At 46.4% G+C, this 17,993-nt stretch overlaps 1 protein-coding gene across 1 annotated transcript; it reads left to right on the top strand.

Annotated features, from left to right (window-relative positions):
- Positions 1 to 1,482: 1,482 nt before the first annotated feature.
- Positions 1,483 to 17,953, top strand: LOC116724888 (putative ferric-chelate reductase 1). Its single transcript, XM_032570665.1, has 17 exons — positions 1,483 to 1,705; positions 2,639 to 2,746; positions 2,888 to 3,292; positions 3,790 to 3,926; positions 5,359 to 5,456; positions 5,545 to 5,656; positions 9,025 to 9,219; positions 9,344 to 9,445; positions 9,536 to 9,686; positions 13,145 to 13,252; positions 14,380 to 14,492; positions 14,594 to 14,680; positions 16,751 to 16,842; positions 17,020 to 17,078; positions 17,151 to 17,285; positions 17,545 to 17,573; positions 17,644 to 17,953. Exons 1-17 carry the CDS (start codon positions 1,483 to 1,485, stop codon positions 17,740 to 17,742), a joined length of 2,253 nt encoding a protein of 750 aa, XP_032426556.1. The 3' UTR covers positions 17,743 to 17,953.
- Positions 17,954 to 17,993: the final 40 nt, after the last annotated feature.

Here is a 17,993-nt window from a genome sequence, read left to right as displayed (position 1 = left end):
AATGAAGAACATTCCAGGGAATTTAGTCCGACAGTGTCTTCAGTCAGAAGCTCCCTTGAGACGCTGAAACACAGACCTCTACTTTCATTTTGCTCTGGGATCAATAATGATAGATAACAGAACTGATTGATCAGGTTTCAAAATCTTTATTAGAAAAAACAAAAAACGTCACTGGTGATGTCACTGATGATGTCACTCTGACAGCCAGAGTTTGAAGGTTGGGTCCCAGTACTGCCACCCTTGTTTAATTAAGGAAGTGTAAAAACAGTTACTGATCAGAACATCTAATTTAATATTTTAACTTTATGTCATAAAGCTAAAAGTAAGTTCTGAGCAAATTCTGGTATTTTTTTAATAATAATACTTTATTGATCCCCTAAAGGGGGGAATTTAGTTTGTCCCAGGATTGCACACAATAACAATAATAAATAACAATGAGCATATAGTGATAGTCCTAAGGACACACATATTGCTCAGTAGATTGCTAAATATTTAATCAACATTTAAAACGCACAGCTCTAGAGACTATATATGAATGATACAGTCTGACGGCCTCGGGCAGAAAGGACTTGCTGCAGCAGCTGCAGCAATCTTTGGCTGTTTGCTCCTCAGGCTGTAGAGGAGATGGAAGGACTTATCCTTGATAGCTCTGATCTTCAGCATTCTGTTTCTCATCACCTCTTCCATCTTGATCCCTTCAACTGACTCAGCCTTTCTTATCAGTTTCAGTCTGCTTGAGTCTTTCACCTTCATTGCAGCACACCGCTGCATTGAAGACGGAACTAGCCACCGATGGAACATGAAGAGCATCCTACTGCAGATGTTAGAAGACCGGAGAAAATAGAGTCTGCTCATGGTCTTTTTGTAGAGCACATCAGTGTTCGTAGTCCACTGTAGCTTCCAGTCTAATGTAACACCAAGGTACTTGTAGGATTGAACCTGCTCTCCATCTGCCCCTGAGATGGAGATTGGGAGCAAATGTGTTTTCTTGTTGCAGAAACCATGTCACAAAATTATCCACCAAAGTCCTGTATCCACCTCCTGTCCCCCTTCCACACACCCCACGATCGCCGTGTCATCTGAGTACTTCTGCAGGTGGCACAGTTTGGAACAGTACTTAAAGTCCGCAGTGTAGGAGGTGAATAGAAAGAGAGACTGCACAGTTTCCTGGGGAGCTCCGATGTTACATATTACACGATGATTTGCAGCTCTGTAATCTCACATACTGAAGTCTGGCTGTCAGACAGTCGATGAGGATCATCGCCAGTCGATGATCGATGTAGATGCGTCACCAGGTGATGCATCTACTTTGACACCAACAGCTGGACCTTTTTTTTTTTACCTCTTTTTGGGCTCTAGTGTTCCTTATATGACAGGAAAGCGGGAAGGACAGGGGGGAAGACATGCGGCAAATATCGCCGGGTCTGGGAGTCGAACCCGCGACGGCCGCGTCAAGGACTCAAGGCCTCCAAACGTGGGAACATGGGTTCCATACGCCACCACGGCAGGCCCAAACAGCTGGACCTTTTGAAGCAACAGAACAACTGGAACATTTTGGGGAAACTTTCAGGACTGGATCTCAACAAAACATTTCCTGTATCATCCCTTAAAAAGAGAGGCTGTAATGTTTGGACCCACCCACAGAGACAGAAGAACCTCATACTGAACAACCTGCTGATCCTCACCAAATTCTTCATCCACTCCTGTAAAAGGGGAAAATAGAAAACTGACTGACTTTTCAGTCTTTAAAAACCTTCTAATGGACAAAAATCACTGCAGAACCTTAAAACTGATGAAAAACAAGCAGGAAATACAGTTTGTTGATCATTACAGCCTAGAATGATCTGAATTGATTTGAGAACTATTTCCTCTCTGTCTTTTTCTGTTTTTGTTGTTCTCCTATCCCTCTGTTTGATGTCTGACAAATTTTCTTCATTTATATGTTTATTTTACTTTAAGACGATAAGACTTGACCTCTTCATGCCCCGTTATCCTGTACAATTGTTCTGTTAGCAGAATCACTTTTGGCTCAGCGTGACAGCAGGACACAGTTTGGCTTCGTGCTCCTCCTTTTTTTGAAAGACACACCCTTTATTTTACACGAGTGTGTTCAATTAGACAGGTCACATGATGTGACACAATAATCCATTAAGAAAAAATGAGAGAACAAAAACATTCATAATGCCAACACCCCCACTTGCTCACATTTTGTAACTTCCTCTGACTCTTAATATTTCAACCAAAATACATTCATGAGACACTAAACAAACATTTCTTACTTCCTCAACTTAATCTTTGTTGCTGGTTTGGTTAGTACATCTGCAACCATTTGATTAGTTGGACAGTACTCTAGAAAAGCGTTTCCTTCATTTACATCTGATCTGACAAAATGATATTTAATATCAACATGCTTACATCTTTGTTTGTACACAGGATTTCTGGCTAAGGATATGGTTCCCTGATTGTTCTCGTAGATCTTAGCTAAATAATCCAGACCATCCATGTTGAACAACAGTTGTCTCAAGTATAAGCACTGCTGTACAGTAGCAGCTAGTGCCATGTTGACATGATTACATGTTTTACTGAGAAATCCATCAGAAGCGCCGTGGAAATGGTCGGAGCGCCTCTCTGGCTGCAGGGCGCGCTCCCGACACAGGGAACAGATTTTCACACAAGACCAGCTCCAAGTTCAGACGGTTCCAGGAAGCTGAGAGCTTCATGCTGGTGAAGCCAGGAGGAGCTGAAGGTCAGACGGGATAACGGACCTGGCAGACATCCAGTCCATCTAGTCTGAGTACCCCAGCAGTCAGAGTCATCGCTGCTTTTCCTGTTTCTGTTCATGGAAAAAGTTTAACTTTAGTTGTTTCCTCTTTCTGCCTGTGAGCAGCACAGAATCGCTTCCAGCTTCCTGCAGGAAACAGGAAGTTCCCTCTGCTCCCTCAGGCGTTTATAACCGCGAGCTGCTGCTCAGGAAACCAGAGAACTGCAGCTTCAGCCGGCTTCCCTCCCATCATATCACCTGCCGGCGCTAAGCCCCGCCCTCAGCAGGTATACCTCCGTCTCCTCCTCTCCTGCAGCATAGCATCGGAACTGCTGCGCATCATGAAGCGGATCGCGCTGCTGCTGGTTCTGACCTGGGCCGCTCCGGCCGCCCACTGCTACCCCTCAGGCTTGGTGTCGGAGAGCTGCGCGGACATGACCCCCAACCACTCCGTCGCCCCTCAGACCACCACCGCGCCGTTCACCGTCAGCGTGGAGCGAAGCGGCACTGCGCCTGGAGGACAGGTCAAAGGTCAGTCACCGAGCTTTCAAAGGTAGAAAACACTTGACTGGTCCTCTAACCCAGCGTTTCCTAACCCTGGTCCTCCAGACTCACATGTTTTAGGGGTTTCCTTGCTTCAGTCCAGCTGATCTCCACAGGCGTTTGTTGAACTGCATCAGTTGAATCAGGAAAACCTCTGAAACATGTAGGACCCTGGGCCTTGTTGGGAAACACTGGTCTAACCACAGGACAAACAGGAACCAGACCAGTTTACACTGGGAGCCAGTTTCTCTCTACTCCCCCTGCCAGTAGTGACTCAGCAGTATTCTGCCTTTCACAATAAAGCTCAGACACATTCCACTATGTTTATCGGTGTGTAGCAGGAAGTGGTCCGTCACTGATCTTGCTCCTCCTTCTGGTTTCTGCGGGTTCTACTCCACAGAATCAGAACCTCCCATCATGGAACAGCAGGATCTTTACTGGACTGGAGGTTCTAGTCCCAGTCTGACAGCCTTCCTGTTCTCCAGTCTCTCTCCAGGGTCCGAGTTCTGGTCCGTTTACCGGGTTCCTGCTGGAGGCCAGAGAGCCGGGGGGCCAGTCTGCTGTGGGCTCGTTTCTACTGGGTTCTGGTCCGGCCCGGCTCCTCACTTGCTTCCAGAAACTCGTAAGTGCTCCGCCCACCTGCACTGAAACGCATGACTGAGCCTGGAACCGGTCCAATGCAAACCTGATGGTACCAGAACCAGAAAGACCTGGGTTCAGAACCTGGGTCCAGAACCAGGGTCCAGACAGATCTGTTAAGGTTTAGATTCTGTTCTGCCATAATCAGGGTGCGGTTATGGCAGAACCATAACCGCACCCTTATGAATAGAACCGGGTTCTATTCTGAGAACGGGTCGGTTCTCAGAATAGACAATAGAACAGGAGGAATCTGCAACCCGACACCAGGTTGTTTCTGTTCACTGTGACGTGAAGAAACAGAAACCCGACCATCAGGTGGGGTTCCTCCTGGTTTCCAGGAAACAAGAGGCTTGCTGCCTGTTGTTCTGGGCTCTGAGGCAACAGGTTGGGGCGGGTCCAGCAGCTCTGGGTGTCACCAGGTGGTGAAGAGACATTGTGAAACTATTGAGATGTAGCAAACGGCCTGAGGCTGCCAGCTCTGCATCTCCATCCCAACCTAACCCTCATCCTTCTGCTCAGTGTCATGGCGGCTGCATGCAGTCAACCACTAATACTGGTTTGTATACTGGTATCAGCCAATATACAACCAGTTTACTGGTATAACCACTAATACTGATTGTAAACTGGTTTATGCAATGTAAACCAATATAAATACCGCCACAGTGATTCTCTCTGAACCTTTCTGGTTTCTGGATCGAGTTATTCTGGACAGAATCATTTGGTCCACAAAGTTCTGGGGGTTTTTGACAAGCTTGTTGAATCTCAGGTTCTGGACCCGTCTGTGTTCTGGGATCCATTACTTTGTTCCTTGGAGGGATCTGAATCAGAAGCCAACTTCAGCAGCATAAGGGTGGCCATGTTGCTTTACACTAACCAGGGTTCAGAGGTCAAGCTGCAAAAGAACTTCACACGCTGGCATGGTGGGTGAAGAGACTTGCTGCCATAAGGTGGGTGGAGGTTCTCCACGACTCTGCAGCCCCCCGATGAACTCTAGACAGGGTTTCTGACCCTCTGAGCACCCAGAGGTCAGAGGTGAATCTGTCAGCAGACGGACGGCCTTCAGGTCGTTCCATTAACGTTTAAGGAATCGTCAGCACATCGTTTAATTTAAGCCATTAGCTACTCGCTGTGACCAATTTTGCTCTGATTTGAACCAGAGAAATCCACTTCCTGACCCCCATCTGAACTTAGCGCCTCATCCGGGTCACGGGTCTGAAACCCAGCATTAGAAGTACAAGACAACCGTTAACACGGTCATCATTACTGCGTACTCTACTTTCATTTTGCTGGTTCATCTATGAAACAACAAGGATCAGAGATCACTAGGGGTCACCTGATGTCCAGAAATCTCTAATGCATGTGTGTGTGTGTGTGTGGGTGTGTGTGGGGGTGTGTGTGTGTGTGTGTGTCCTCAGAACTCTGCCGTCTCCCACTCCTCTGCCTCTCCAAAGACCAACATCCAGGTGACGTGGCAGCCGGACCCAGACAGAACCGTTGGAGCGGTCCAGTTCCAGTGAGGATCAGCAGGGTCCTTAAAGGTTCTGCTGCGGTTCTGTAGCTCAGTCTGGACTTCAGCTGCTTCTTTCTTCTCGTTCCTGCAGAGCCTCCTTTGTTCAAAGCTACAGAACTTTCTGGGTCGGAGTGAAAAGTCCGGTTCTGAGTCTGAATAGGAGCCAGGCCGCGGATACCGCCACCCTGTCTCCCGGGTCTACTGTGAGTAACCGTCGTTCAACTGGAGTCCGGATTTAGTTCTGATTCCAACCACAGAACCTTCCCAGTCTCACGGGTGGAACCGGGCCGTTTGGGTCTGAGAGGCACCAGAACACTTAATTAGTTTGACCCGTAAAACTAAAACCAGAACTTTCAGATCAGCTGCAGCTCAAGAAACATCTGAACCTCAGCAGGATCAGAACCAGTTCTAGTCTTTGGGTCAGAACCAGTTCTAGCCTTTGGGTCTGTATAAAAGCATCTGACACTTTCTGTATTTTCTTTTGTAATATTGGTTTAGAGATTATTCCAGGAAGTGATGTCAGCCTCAGCTTGGTGCTGGGTTGCCGCTCCTGAGGCAACCTGATATACTTCCAGGTCGGTTAGTTGCAGAGTGGGACGGCGTTCCTGGTGTAGTCTTAAGAGGTGACGCTCCCAATGTTGAGCTGATGACAGAAAGTCAGTTACTACATTCAGCGTTGTGTTTATTCTAGATTCAGTTTATGTGTGTAAACGGTTCTGTACCGTTGTGGGAACCCAGTGGAACCTGCTCCGCCCTCGTAGGTTTACCCTAAATCCCGTTATTTGTAACTGAATCTCGGCTGCATCTGTTATTGCTTTCCATCGCATTATCACTGCAGACTGTTGTGATGAAGGCATGTGCCACCAGCTGCTGCCATTTTGTAGGGATTTTATCCGGCCACATGGTGGCGCCAAAGTACCTCTTATGTTAGTTTTTCTGCCTCTGCTCATGGTGTCTCACTGAGGTTACAACAAATCATGTAATCTTTATGTAAATTGAGTTATTTGTTTATGTTGTGGACTTGAATATGCACATATGGATGATTGAGTTTTTCTTTTTAGATATCTTTGAGTTTGTATTAGTTTATCTCTTCTTCTTTTCCTTTTGGCTTTTTCCCTGTAGGGTCGCCACAGCGAGTCATCCGTCTCCATGTAACCCTATCTTCTGCATCTTCTCCTCTCACACCAACTACCTTCATGTCTCTTTCACTCCATCCATAAATCTCTCTGGTTTTCCTCCAGGTCTCTTTCCTGGCAGGTCCATCCTCAGCTTCCTCCTACTGATGTATTCACCGTCTCTCCTCTGTCCAAACTCTCAGTCTGGCTTCCCAGACTTTATCTCCTAAACATCTGAGCTGTTGCTCTGATGTTTTCATTTCTGATTTTATCCATCTTTGTCATTCCCAAACAGAACCTCAACATCTTCATCTCTGCTACCTCCATCTCTGCCTCTTCATCACTGCCACTGTCTCTAAACCAAGCAGCATTGCTGTCTCACCACTGTCTTGTTCATCTTTTCTTTCATTCTCACTGATACTCTTTCACACCTGACACTTTGCTCCACCCGGTTCACCCTCCTTGAACATGTTTCTTCACTTCTTTTCCACTCGCTGTTGTTCTGGACTGTTGACCCAAAGCACTTAAAATCTTTCACTTTCTTTATTTCTGTTTCCAGTAACCTCATGTCTCCACTCGGGTCTCTCTGGTTGGTTATGTATTCTGTCTTGCTACAGCTATTCTTCATTCCTTTACAGGGCAACCCTCCATCTCTCCAGATGTTCCTCCACCTGTTCTTTGCTCTCACCACAGATCACAGTGTCATCTGCAAACATCACAGTCCATGGAGATTCCTGTCTAAACTCATCATCCTGTCCATCCCCACAGCAAACAGGAAAGGCTCAGAGCCGATCCTTAGTGAAGTCCCACTTCCACCTTGACCTCCTCTGCACACCTCACCACAGTCTTACAGCGCTCACACATGTCCTTCACCAATCTAAAATATTTCTCTGTTACTCCAGACTTCCTGATGCAGAACTACAGTTCCTCTTTAGGATTCATGTCATATGCTTTCTCTAGATCTACAAAAACACAGGGCATCTCCCTCTGATATTCTCTGGACTTTTTTTTATCAACTTCCGCAATGCAATGATTGCATCTTTAGAACATTTTCTTGGCATGAAACTCGACTGCTGCTCACAGCAGTCTGGCTTCAACAACTTGTTCCCTTAACTTCATTGAATGAGTCATCAACTTTATACCTCTGTAGTTGCCACAATTTTGGACATCTCCCTTGTTCTTGAAAATTGTCACCATCACACATCTCCTCCATTCCTCAGGCATCCTCTCACTGTCTAGAATCTCATTGAACAGCCTTGTCAAAAACTACTGCTGGCTCTCCTAGAAACTTCCATACCTCCACAGGTTTGTCATCTGGACCAACTGCCTTTCCACTCTTCATCCTTTTCAATGCCTTCCTTACTTCATCCTTTACTAATCTTTGCTACTTCTTGATCCACAGTTTAACCTCTATTGCTTATTGCTGTAATATATTAGGCTAATGGAAAGTTACTTGTTATTACAGACTGCTGGCAAAACTGAGTGTCAAGGCGAAATAAACCGGGTCGCATCTACTGTTAAAGTCTCATGTCCTCCTTCCTGTATTCTGACTGATACGCCATCTTGTTTGCTGCAAATAACTAAGAACCTAACCTAACGGGGTCAGAACCAGTTCCTTCCTTTGGGTCAGAACCAGTTCCTTCCTCTGGGTCAGAACCAGTTTCTGTCTTTGGGTCAGAACCAGTTCCTTCCTCTGGGTCAGAACCAGTTCCTTCCTCTGAGTCAGAACCAGTTTCTGTCTTTGGGTCAGAACCAGTTCCTTCCTCTGAGTCAGAACCAGTTCCTTCCTCTGGGTCAGAACCAGTTCCTTCCTCTGGGTCAGAACCAGTTCCTTCCTCTGGGTCAGAAACAGTTTCTTTCTTTGGGTCAGAACCAGTTCCTTCCTTTGGGTCAGAACCAGTTCCTTCCTATGAGTCAGAATCAGTTCCTTCCTCTGAGTCAGAACCAGTTCCTTCCTCTGGGTCAGAACCAGTTCCTTCCTCTGAGTCAGAACCAGTTCCTTCCTCTGGGTCAGAAACAGTTTCTTTCTTTGGGTCAGAACCAGTTCCTTCCTTTGGGTCAGAACCAGTTCCTTCCTCTGAGTCAGAACCAGTTCCTTCCTCTGGGTCAGAACCAGTTCCTTCCTCTGAGTCAGAACCAGTTCCTTCCTCTGGGTCAGAACCAGTTCCTTCCTCTGAGTCAGAACCAGTTCCTTCCTCTGGGTCAGAAACAGTTTCTTTCTTTGGGTCAGAACCAGTTCCTTCCTTTGGGTCAGAACCAGTTCCTTCCTATGAGTCAGAATCAGTTCCTTCCTCTGAGTCAGAACCAGTTCCTTCCTCTGGGTCAGAAACAGTTTCTTTCTTTGGGTCAGAACCAGTTCCTTCCTATGAGTCAGAACCAGTTCCTTCCTCTGGGTCAGAACCAGTTCCCTCCACTGCCCAGGAATCTCTGATGATTGGTCCTCTGTCTCCCTGCAGCCCATCTCCAATGTCGGTTGCGGTTCCACCAAGCTGTGCTTCAGCCAGCCCCTAAACTGTAATCCCTCCATCAGCTCCAACTGCTTCTTCATGTCAGCCAAGCTTCTGACTCCACCCGAATCCGGGGTCCGCTATGAGCTGTCCGGACCTGGTGAAGGATACATAGCTTTTGGGTGGTCAGATGATCAGAAGATGGTGAGGAGAAGCAAACCAGATGTTGGTTATGAAGTCCAAATGTTTCCTGGACCTTTTCAGTGCTGTGGTGTCTGAGAAGGTCCAAACAGAAGGTTCCGTTTCTGCTCTTGTCTCCCATCCTCAGGGTGAAGATGACATCTACATCTGTGGCCTGAGCAGTGCTGGAGGTGTTGATGTGCAGCGGGCCTTCTCTGTTGGACGGAAAGCTCCAACGGTTCAATCTAAGGTACTTCATCCCCACCAGGATGTCCTGGTTGAGGAGCGTTCAGAGGTTGGTTCCTGACCTCAGGTGATGACCAGTGAATGTCTCTGGCAGGGAAACGTCTCAGATATACAGACCTCCAACCAGAACGGGGTCCTGACCTGCACATTCACCTCCAAGAACGCCATCTTCACTTCCAGCAGCTCCAGCTTCAGTTCCAACAAACTCTTCTACCTGCTGCTGGCCTATGGACCCAGCACCAATGGTAGGAAGACCCTGACTCTGCAGGTCCTCGTCAGAATCACATATACTGAACAAAAATAGAAACGCCCCATGTCAAATACTGTTGCCATGTGGAGCTAACAACTGTAAATTATCATTTTATGTCAGCACTCAGTGAGTTGTTTTTTTACCCAGTGCAGGGGTGGGGCATGTCCTGTGGGTGATCAGACTAAATGAGCAACAGCTGGACAATCCTTGGACTAGGGACAATAAAAGGCCACCCCAAAATGTTACATTTTGTCACAAGTCATAAAGCCTCAGATGTCTCAAGTTATGTGGGAGCGTGCCATTGACATGTTGGATGCAGGGACACCCACTAGAGCAGCAGCTGCATGGCTCAATGTCCATAATCGAACCATTGGCTGTTTAAGAGTTGGTTTCCAACAGGCTGGCTCTACTGCAAATCAACCTCATCCTCGTGTGACCGCTCAGCACAAGATGGCCACATCTGGCTCGTCCATCTGTGGGATCGACTCAGACCAGCAACACACACAGCTGACGAGACTATGGACCTTACCACAGGGGCCGCTTTTCATTGGCTGATGCCCATTCTACTGGTCACGTGCGTGGCCGTCTCACAAACACACTTAGCTTCCCATTAGCTAAGTACAGCATAATGGCAGAACTGATACAACTTGTACACCTTGAAGCCTGTTTGCTACACAGTCTGACGTTAGCTAAACAGATCAATATGCAATGTGTCTGTATCTGACATACACTAAAGATTTTATTTTAGCAGAAAAGGCTTTGGACTAAACTGTTACTCTGTTAGCCACGTTAGCACCAAGTACAGCTAGTCAATCAACCATCGCTGTGTTCAGGGAAGCGCTGATTAATAATCGATAAATAAATATCAAGCCTGGAAACTTGATATCGTAAAGAACTGAATGTTATGTTTTAACTAATCTTTGCTCGTCTTGCGGGGCGCAGGCGGTTGCCACGGTAACAGGTGTGCTTAAAATACAAAGAGAGAGAGAGAGTAAAAAGGTAGGAGTGGTTTTGAGTTGATCACCTGTTCAGGTTATTTTACCTTTGTTTCCCTTTGCTGTGGCTCATTACAGCCGCTGTAGTTTCTAAACGTTGGACTAATTACCTCGTTCGTTTGTGAGTTTACGTCATTCACAACAAACATCAAATAGAACAAAAATATTTCATAACATTTTAACAAACAAATGGCTTCTACCGCGGTAATTATGTGAAATTAAATGAATTATATCCCAACTTCAGAAGATTTGCCTTTACCTTTACAGAGCTCTTTGGTTCCTCCTATCAGTCTGTAGCTTCTCATATTGAGGTCAAAGTTCAGATCTACCATAACTGACTGACACCTGCTGGCCTCAGGTTTGCAACCAGCTTGTGACTGAGAAACCAGTAACCTGCTCCCAGATGATGACATGAACTTGTTGGTTCCTCTGTCCATGTAGTTGTCGTGTTCTGTGTTTTCTGTGTGTTAATTTCGAGTTTTCTGTGTCCTTGAGTCTCTTTGTTGTCCTGTCTTCCCCTTGATTCTTCCCAGGTGTGTCTCGTTCTGTGATTACCCGCTGTGTATTTAACTCCACCTGTGTTCCTCGTCTGGTCCTTGTCTTGTCAATGCGTCTAATGTGCGTGCTGCCTGTTGTTGGGACTGTGTTTTCATCATTAAATTTCATTATTCATCTTACCTGGGTCCGCTGCGTCTGCCTCACCACCCCTCACCGCACCGACTCATGACAGTAGTAGCTGATATATTGTGAAAATCTGCTAGAAATGATGCACTAATCAGTCATGTTACCTAGAAACAACCAGGCTTTGTTTGTGAGACTTGCGGTCACGTGGGTCGGTTGTGGGCGGAGCTTGGTAAGGTCCATTGGTCTGCACAACAGACACATCACACCTCAGACAGTCCGTAACCACCTACGAGAAAAAACTCAACTTCATATTTGTTATGATATCTATAAAGAAAGACATAGTGAGTAACTATCACTCAACACTAAAACATGAAAGGGAAGCTTTCTTGGCAGATGTCATAAAAACATGAACAAAACTCCAGCTTTATCGGCAACAGTCCACAGAATCACAAACCCTCCAGTGACTGAACCTCCTGAACTTCAATCTGACGCCTGCAACAAGTTTTCCAGATTCTTTTCAGAGAAAATGTAAAAAAAATCTGAGGATTAATGTGCAGATCCTCTCTTAAGCCAGAACCAAAGCTGAACCCAAACACAACTAATGCAGGAAAAATGACCCAATTTCAGCCACTAAATTATAAAACCCTGGAAGAAATAATAAGTCAGTGAAGCTCCAGTTCCTGCTGTCTGGATGTTCTAGATCTATAACTCTAGAACGTTTCTTTAACAAAGTCCTGCCTGTCGTTGCTGATCTGATCCAAATAGTAACTCTTGGCTCTCATCAGGCTTTGAAACCAGCAGTTATCAAACCTCTGATAAAATCACTACTGCAGAACTACAGGTCGACCTCTGACCTCCTGTTCATCAACAAAGTTACTGGAAAAGCTTCAACGGTTAAACTGCTTCCTAGTTGAGCCTCCTCCACCGAACCGAGAAGTTTTTTGGCACCACTGGATTGCGTAATGCGAAGACGGGCTGGGAAGAGAAGAGGCGGCCTCAGGCCCCGCCTGTAGAGCTCCGCCATGATGTCCTTATTGTCTGCACGTTGGGCCAGGACGTCTGGGCCGTAGTCCTCCACAATACGAACAGACGCACCTCCGTAGTCGAGCTTCCCTCTCCTCCTGGCTTCCGGAGCGATGAGGTCTTTGGTCAGATATCGATGAAGGATCACCGGGTCCTGCGGGCCGTTTAGCTACCAGAGAGCGGTGCGCTCTATCGAGCTCTGGTGGAGACGGAGCTCCTCTTTCCCAAATAACTCGCAGAGAAGGTTGGAGAAAAAGTGAGTATGGCGCCCACTTTCAGAGTCTTCGGGCAGACCGAGGATGAGGATGTTCTGCCGTCCGCTGTGGCTCTCCAGGTCACTTTATCTTTTAGCTTGGCGTTGTCTTCACGGAGAGCCGCACAGGAGTCTTCGAGGCCAGCCGCTCGCTGGCCCAGATCCTCTAAGGAGGAGACTGGCTCTGCCTGTTCCTCCAGGGTTTGCTGCACTTGGTCCAGCTTGGAGCTCAGCTTGTTGGCAGAAGATCTGGACTCAGATTTCAGATCCTCACCGTGATAGCCTCTAGCGTTAAGCTAGCGTCCTCCTTCTTATAATCTAAAACACCAGCCAAGATGTTTTCGTATTGATGGGTGGCGTAGAATTAGCTTTCTGTGGGTGAATTTAGGTAAAAGGCTGGATTTTTCCGGAGCAGTCCGTCGCTACGTCTACCCTGTCCGCATGGCAAACCGGAAGTCCATAAAACTTATATTTGACACGGGGCTTTCTATTTTTGTTCAGTGTATTAACAACTCCTCAGGGGACTGTCCTCACTGGAGGCTCTTCTGTGTCCAACAGGGACCATCATGCAGCACCAGAAAGCTTATAGCAGCAGCCAACAGGTGGCGCTGACATCTACTGATGTGATCCAAAGTGATGGAAAGGAGCAGATGATCAGAGCCCACGGTGAGTCCTCCTCAGGTCCTTCTGTCCGTCCTCCTCGGGTCCTCCGGTCCGTCCTCCTCAGGTCCTTCTGTCCGTCCTCCTCGGGTCCTTCTGTCCGTCCTCCTCGGGTCCTTCTGTCCGTCCTCCTCGGGTCCTTCTGTCCGTCCTCCTCGGGTCCTCCGGTCCGTCCTCCTCAGGTCCTTCTGTCCGTCCTCCTCGGGTCCTTCTGTCCGTCCTCCTCGGGTCCTTCTGTCCGTCCTCCTCGGGTCCTTCTGTCCGTCCTCCTCGGGTCCTCCGGTCCGTCCTCCTCAGGTCCTTCTGTCCGTCCTCCTCGGGTCCTCCCGTCCGTCCTCCTCGGGTCCTTCTGTCCGTCCTCCTCGGGTCCTCCGGTCCGTCTCACGGTCTCTTGAGTCAGGACCCATCCTCGTTATCCATCAGTTTGACCCTCTGAGCTCATGAAGGCGTCATTGTGTTTCTCAGGTAACTAAGAACATCAATTAGAAGTGACTCATTGATAGTGCAATAATTATTCTTAACCAAACTTGATAACATTTACCAACAGCATGCTAAGTGTTTTACTCGATGCACAAATTGTTGATATTGTGATTCTATGAATGTGTTTTATTGTTTTAAAGTCAAAGGAAAATTTCCACCTTGGTAGACTAAATAGTTTCATCTCATTTTTTCCTAAAAAACAAAAAGAACTACAAACTAAATGTGTTAGCTACCGAACGAAAGTTTGTTTTTTCTGTTCATATAACTACCAAGTGGAGGCGCTATACATGATGAATTGTGATTTGTAGCTTAGGAGCAGATATGAAAACGCTTGTAGAGTATTGGTTTAGAGGAGACAACAGATTTTAGCCGTTAGCCATCGGACAGCCAACCGGGAGCCGTTAGCTGTTAGCCATTAGCCGTCGGACGGCTAACCGGGAGCCGTTAGCTGTTAGCAGTTAGCCATCGGACGGCCAACAGGGAGCCGTTAGCTGTTAGCCATGAGCCATCGGACGGCCAACCGGGAGCCGTTAGCTGTTAGCCATTAGCCGTCGGACGGCCAACCGGGAGCCATTAGCTGTTAGCCATTAGCCGTCGGACGGCCAACCGGGAGCCGTTAGCTGCTGGCAGCTAACCAGTCCTCTGGCCTCCAGGTTGCCTGATGCTGCTCGCCTGGATGACTTTGGGTCCGCTGGGGATGGTGGTGGCTCGGTACCTTAGAAGATCCAGCCAGGTCCAGATGTGTGGCAAAGATCTGTGGTTTGTGGTGAGTTTCCGTGAGCCTTCGCGGGTTCTGACCCGCATGGTGCCAGGTCCTGAAGTACCTGGCACCATGCCGTCTCCATGACAACATGGATGTTCCCGCAGATCCATGTCTCCGTGATGAGCTTCACCGTGGTAATCACCATCATCGCCTTCATCCTCGCCTTCACATACCTTGGCGGCTGGGAATACGTAAGTGGAGCGTTACTGCCTGCTGGTTCTGATCCGTTAGACCAGAACCGGTGTTCTGACTATCTGTGCTACCTCGTCAGATTCTCCTACTGTAGCACGGATAGATGGCTAAGTCTATCTGTCCGTGCTACCCGTCCAAAACTGCTACCGTCATGTTTACAGTCAGAAAACTATAGCAGGTTGTTAATGTTAAATATATTGAATAACAATATTAGAGTGACTGAAGTGGAAGCTTAGCAGTTATGGTTAGCTTAGCATCAGAACAATTTCTATCCACGACGAAACCACAAGAAGATGACTTCCTTCATCTGAATATCTACCTGTTTAAAATGAAAAGCTGTAGATGTTTGCACTAATCCTTTACTAGAATATCCTACCTGTTAAAATATTTTAGATACAGAGGTTAGTAAGAATAAAACCCTATCAGACAGAGGAAACAGGTTTTTATTGGAATTAAATTAAAGACTAATACAGATCAGTGTGACTCTTTTTTGTGCATGAATCTGCTGTATGACAGACTTTATTAAATATCAGCCACAATGTGTCAGTGAACTGATAGGATATGATTAATAAACACTAATATTACACAGCTGTTACAATCAATCCCACATCTATTTAGCAAAGTTTAATAAAAAGAGTGTAATTAAACTAAAATATTTTAAAATATAGGAACAAAATAGCTACAAAACAACATATTTTGTCCTGATTAATCGCCAATCAATGACTTAACAGTAACGAATTTGCAGACGGCAAACTAAAACCATTTATAAATAAATTTACAAGCTGCTGTCATGTAAACTAAAACCATGAAGTAAAACAGCAGCTTAATGAAAGCAGGAATAAAATAAATGAAATAAAACCTAAATATTTAAAGATGTTTGAAGGAGCAGCCATGACGGCTATGGGACTCCGGTCACTGACTGATTTAGGATCCAGAAATAGTTCAACAGTTTTCCAGTCTGCAGTTTGAGAGTCACACCAAAAAAACTAACTTATCTACAGCAGCTTTATGATTGTCTGTTTAAAGACTGAGAAAAACTATCATCTGAAAATGTTATTATATACTGATTTGAGAGCTAACACATTAATTTGTGTACAAAATAAAAAGGTAAAGCGAGCTGATGCAGCCTTGGGGCCTGTGCTACTTAACTTGGAATCAGAGAGCTGAATTATATTTAATTTCCCGAGATATTTTTGATAAAAACCAGTAATCAGTAAAATCTGTAATATTGATTGTATTTACGAGATGTTGACAATTCCAGAGCGCCATGATGATTCACAGCAGGATGTCCGAAGTTACCAAGAACTTCCTGGACCAGCAGCCGCTGCCACTTCCTGATTCTGTTGAAACCAATGACAATTTTTGTTTAAACATGCTGTCATAATTCTCTGAAATTTCCTGTTAATCTTTTGCGTTCCCTCGCAGTAACGTAGCGGTCCGTTCATCATCACTGAATACTGACACTTTCTGCTGTAATGTGAGGATTTTCTGAGGTTTCTCCATGTATGTTAATATCTGGTTGTGAAATATCTGAAGTTTTATATCTTTTTCTTTGGGACAGAAATTCATATCAGACCTATGTTCAAAGTGCAAAAGCCAAACAGGCCAAAGGCTTTCCTCTCTTTCATCCCCTCTGAGACATAAACAGAAAGGAAAGAAATTAAAATACATCCAAACTATTTGGACTATTTCTGAGTTATTATCACTGGGTCATAAAATCATCTGACTGTTGTGATTGTGTGTCTTTGTGTTGGTCTGAATGGTTTAAAGAGCCGTTTTCATGAGCAGATCCATCTCAACTTTACTCAGACACAAACATGCAGTGAATAAATCCATTTGAATTGTTTTTTGCAGAGAGTTAATAATGTTTTCACTCAGGATCTTTAAATGTGTATATATCTGAAATTTTAAATTGACATTTGTGACAAAAATAGATTGGCAAATGTTGCTTATTGCGATTGAACGTGAAAGAACATTTTCCCCCATGTCCACTAGGGGGCTCGGTAGAACGGAACCAGAACCTGGTACCACTGGGCTGGGTTGATCTGCAGGGTTCTGTTTCTCCACAGGGAGTTCATCCGGTGCTGGGCTGCCTGGTTCTGACTCTGACGCTGATCCAGCCCATCCTGGCCTTGATGCGCTGCGCGCCGCAGCATCCAAGGTCGGTTCTGTTCCGTTTATCTGATGAAGGTTGGGTTCTTGAACAGCTTCCAAAATTCTTCCAGTCGGGTTTTTAGCAGATGAAACTGAATGATTAAACCCATTTCTACTCTGGACCGGGCTGGAAGTCCAAAGTTACCCAGTAAAACCAATAAAACCAGTTCTGGTTCTGTTTCAGGAGGTTCCTGTTCAACTGGGCTCATTTCGTCATCGCCGTGTCTCTGAAGCTCTTAGCGGGTAAGTTTCAGTTTTCCCACGGTGCCGTGAACGCACCCCGACCCTAACCAGGAATCCTGACTCCGCCCACAGTGGCGACCGTCTTTACAGGCATGATGATGATGGACAGCAGCGGCTGGCTGACGAAGGTTCTGGGCGGGTTCACCGGCTGGGAGGCGCTGCTGCTCATCCTGATGGAGCTGCAAGCCAGATGGCGGAGCGCCGCAGGTCAGAACCGGAACCGCTGAGCTTCTCACCAGAACGTTAATGATTGTTGAGGAAGTTTTCTATTTTACTGAAACGATTCTGTTTGGTTCTGGTCGGGTTCTGCAGTTTTAAACTGTAATGGTTCCCTCCATGGTTCTGACCCGTTCAGAGCAGCCATTCTTATCGAAACGTAGTCTTTCGTTAGACCCTGCAAAGAGATCAAGTGTAAATCTTTCCCAGCATCCTGCTCTGACCTCTGACCTCTGTGCTGTGGTTGCAGACGGCAGCGATCCTGTGCAGCCTGACACGGTAAAGTAAAGGAGCCAAAGCAGCAAGTGAAGGCGGCGTTCCTGAATGACGGCAGCTCTCCTGTTTGCAGGTGGGACGGGACGTCCTGCTGGTGGCGCTCTTCCTCACTGGGAACCTGTCCTTCCTCATCGCCCTGCTGGCTGGAATAGGACAGGCGGTGCATTCCTAGCATCTGGGTCTGCTCAGCTCTCACTCTCAGGGCTCCTTCTGTTCATCACGTTCAGCGGTGATGCAGAGATTATAGTCCGTTCTGATCCAGCTGAGGATAAGTTACATGTTTGTTCTAAAGCGGAGAAACTTCAGCGCATTAAAGTCTGAGTTAGAACCAGCTGTTTGTTTATGCAGCCAAATATCCCAAAATAAAGAAAAACAACCCAAAATCACCTTTGGTTCACTTTCCACGTCAAACAAATCCTCGAT

The sequence above is a fragment of the Xiphophorus hellerii genome, chromosome 8 (assembly GCF_003331165.1).
Source record: "Xiphophorus hellerii strain 12219 chromosome 8, Xiphophorus_hellerii-4.1, whole genome shotgun sequence".
NCBI classification, from domain to species: Eukaryota; Metazoa; Chordata; class Actinopteri; order Cyprinodontiformes; family Poeciliidae; genus Xiphophorus; species Xiphophorus hellerii.
The sequence above is the reverse complement of the archived record's forward strand: the minus strand, read 5'-3'. Positions and strand labels throughout refer to the sequence as shown.

Excerpts from the sequence above, each read along its gene's own strand:
- LOC116724888 (XM_032570665.1), top strand. The coding sequence starts at position 1,483 with ATGGGTTCCATACGCCACCACGGCAGGCCCAAACAGCTGGACCTTTTG. Across the intron at positions 2,747-2,887 it reads GAAGCCAGGAGGAGCTGAAG|CACAGAATCGCTTCCAGCTT; the intron begins GTCAGACGGGAT and ends GCCTGTGAGCAG. Across the intron at positions 9,220-9,343 it reads GGTCAGATGATCAGAAGATG|GGTGAAGATGACATCTACAT; the intron begins GTGAGGAGAAGC and ends TCCCATCCTCAG.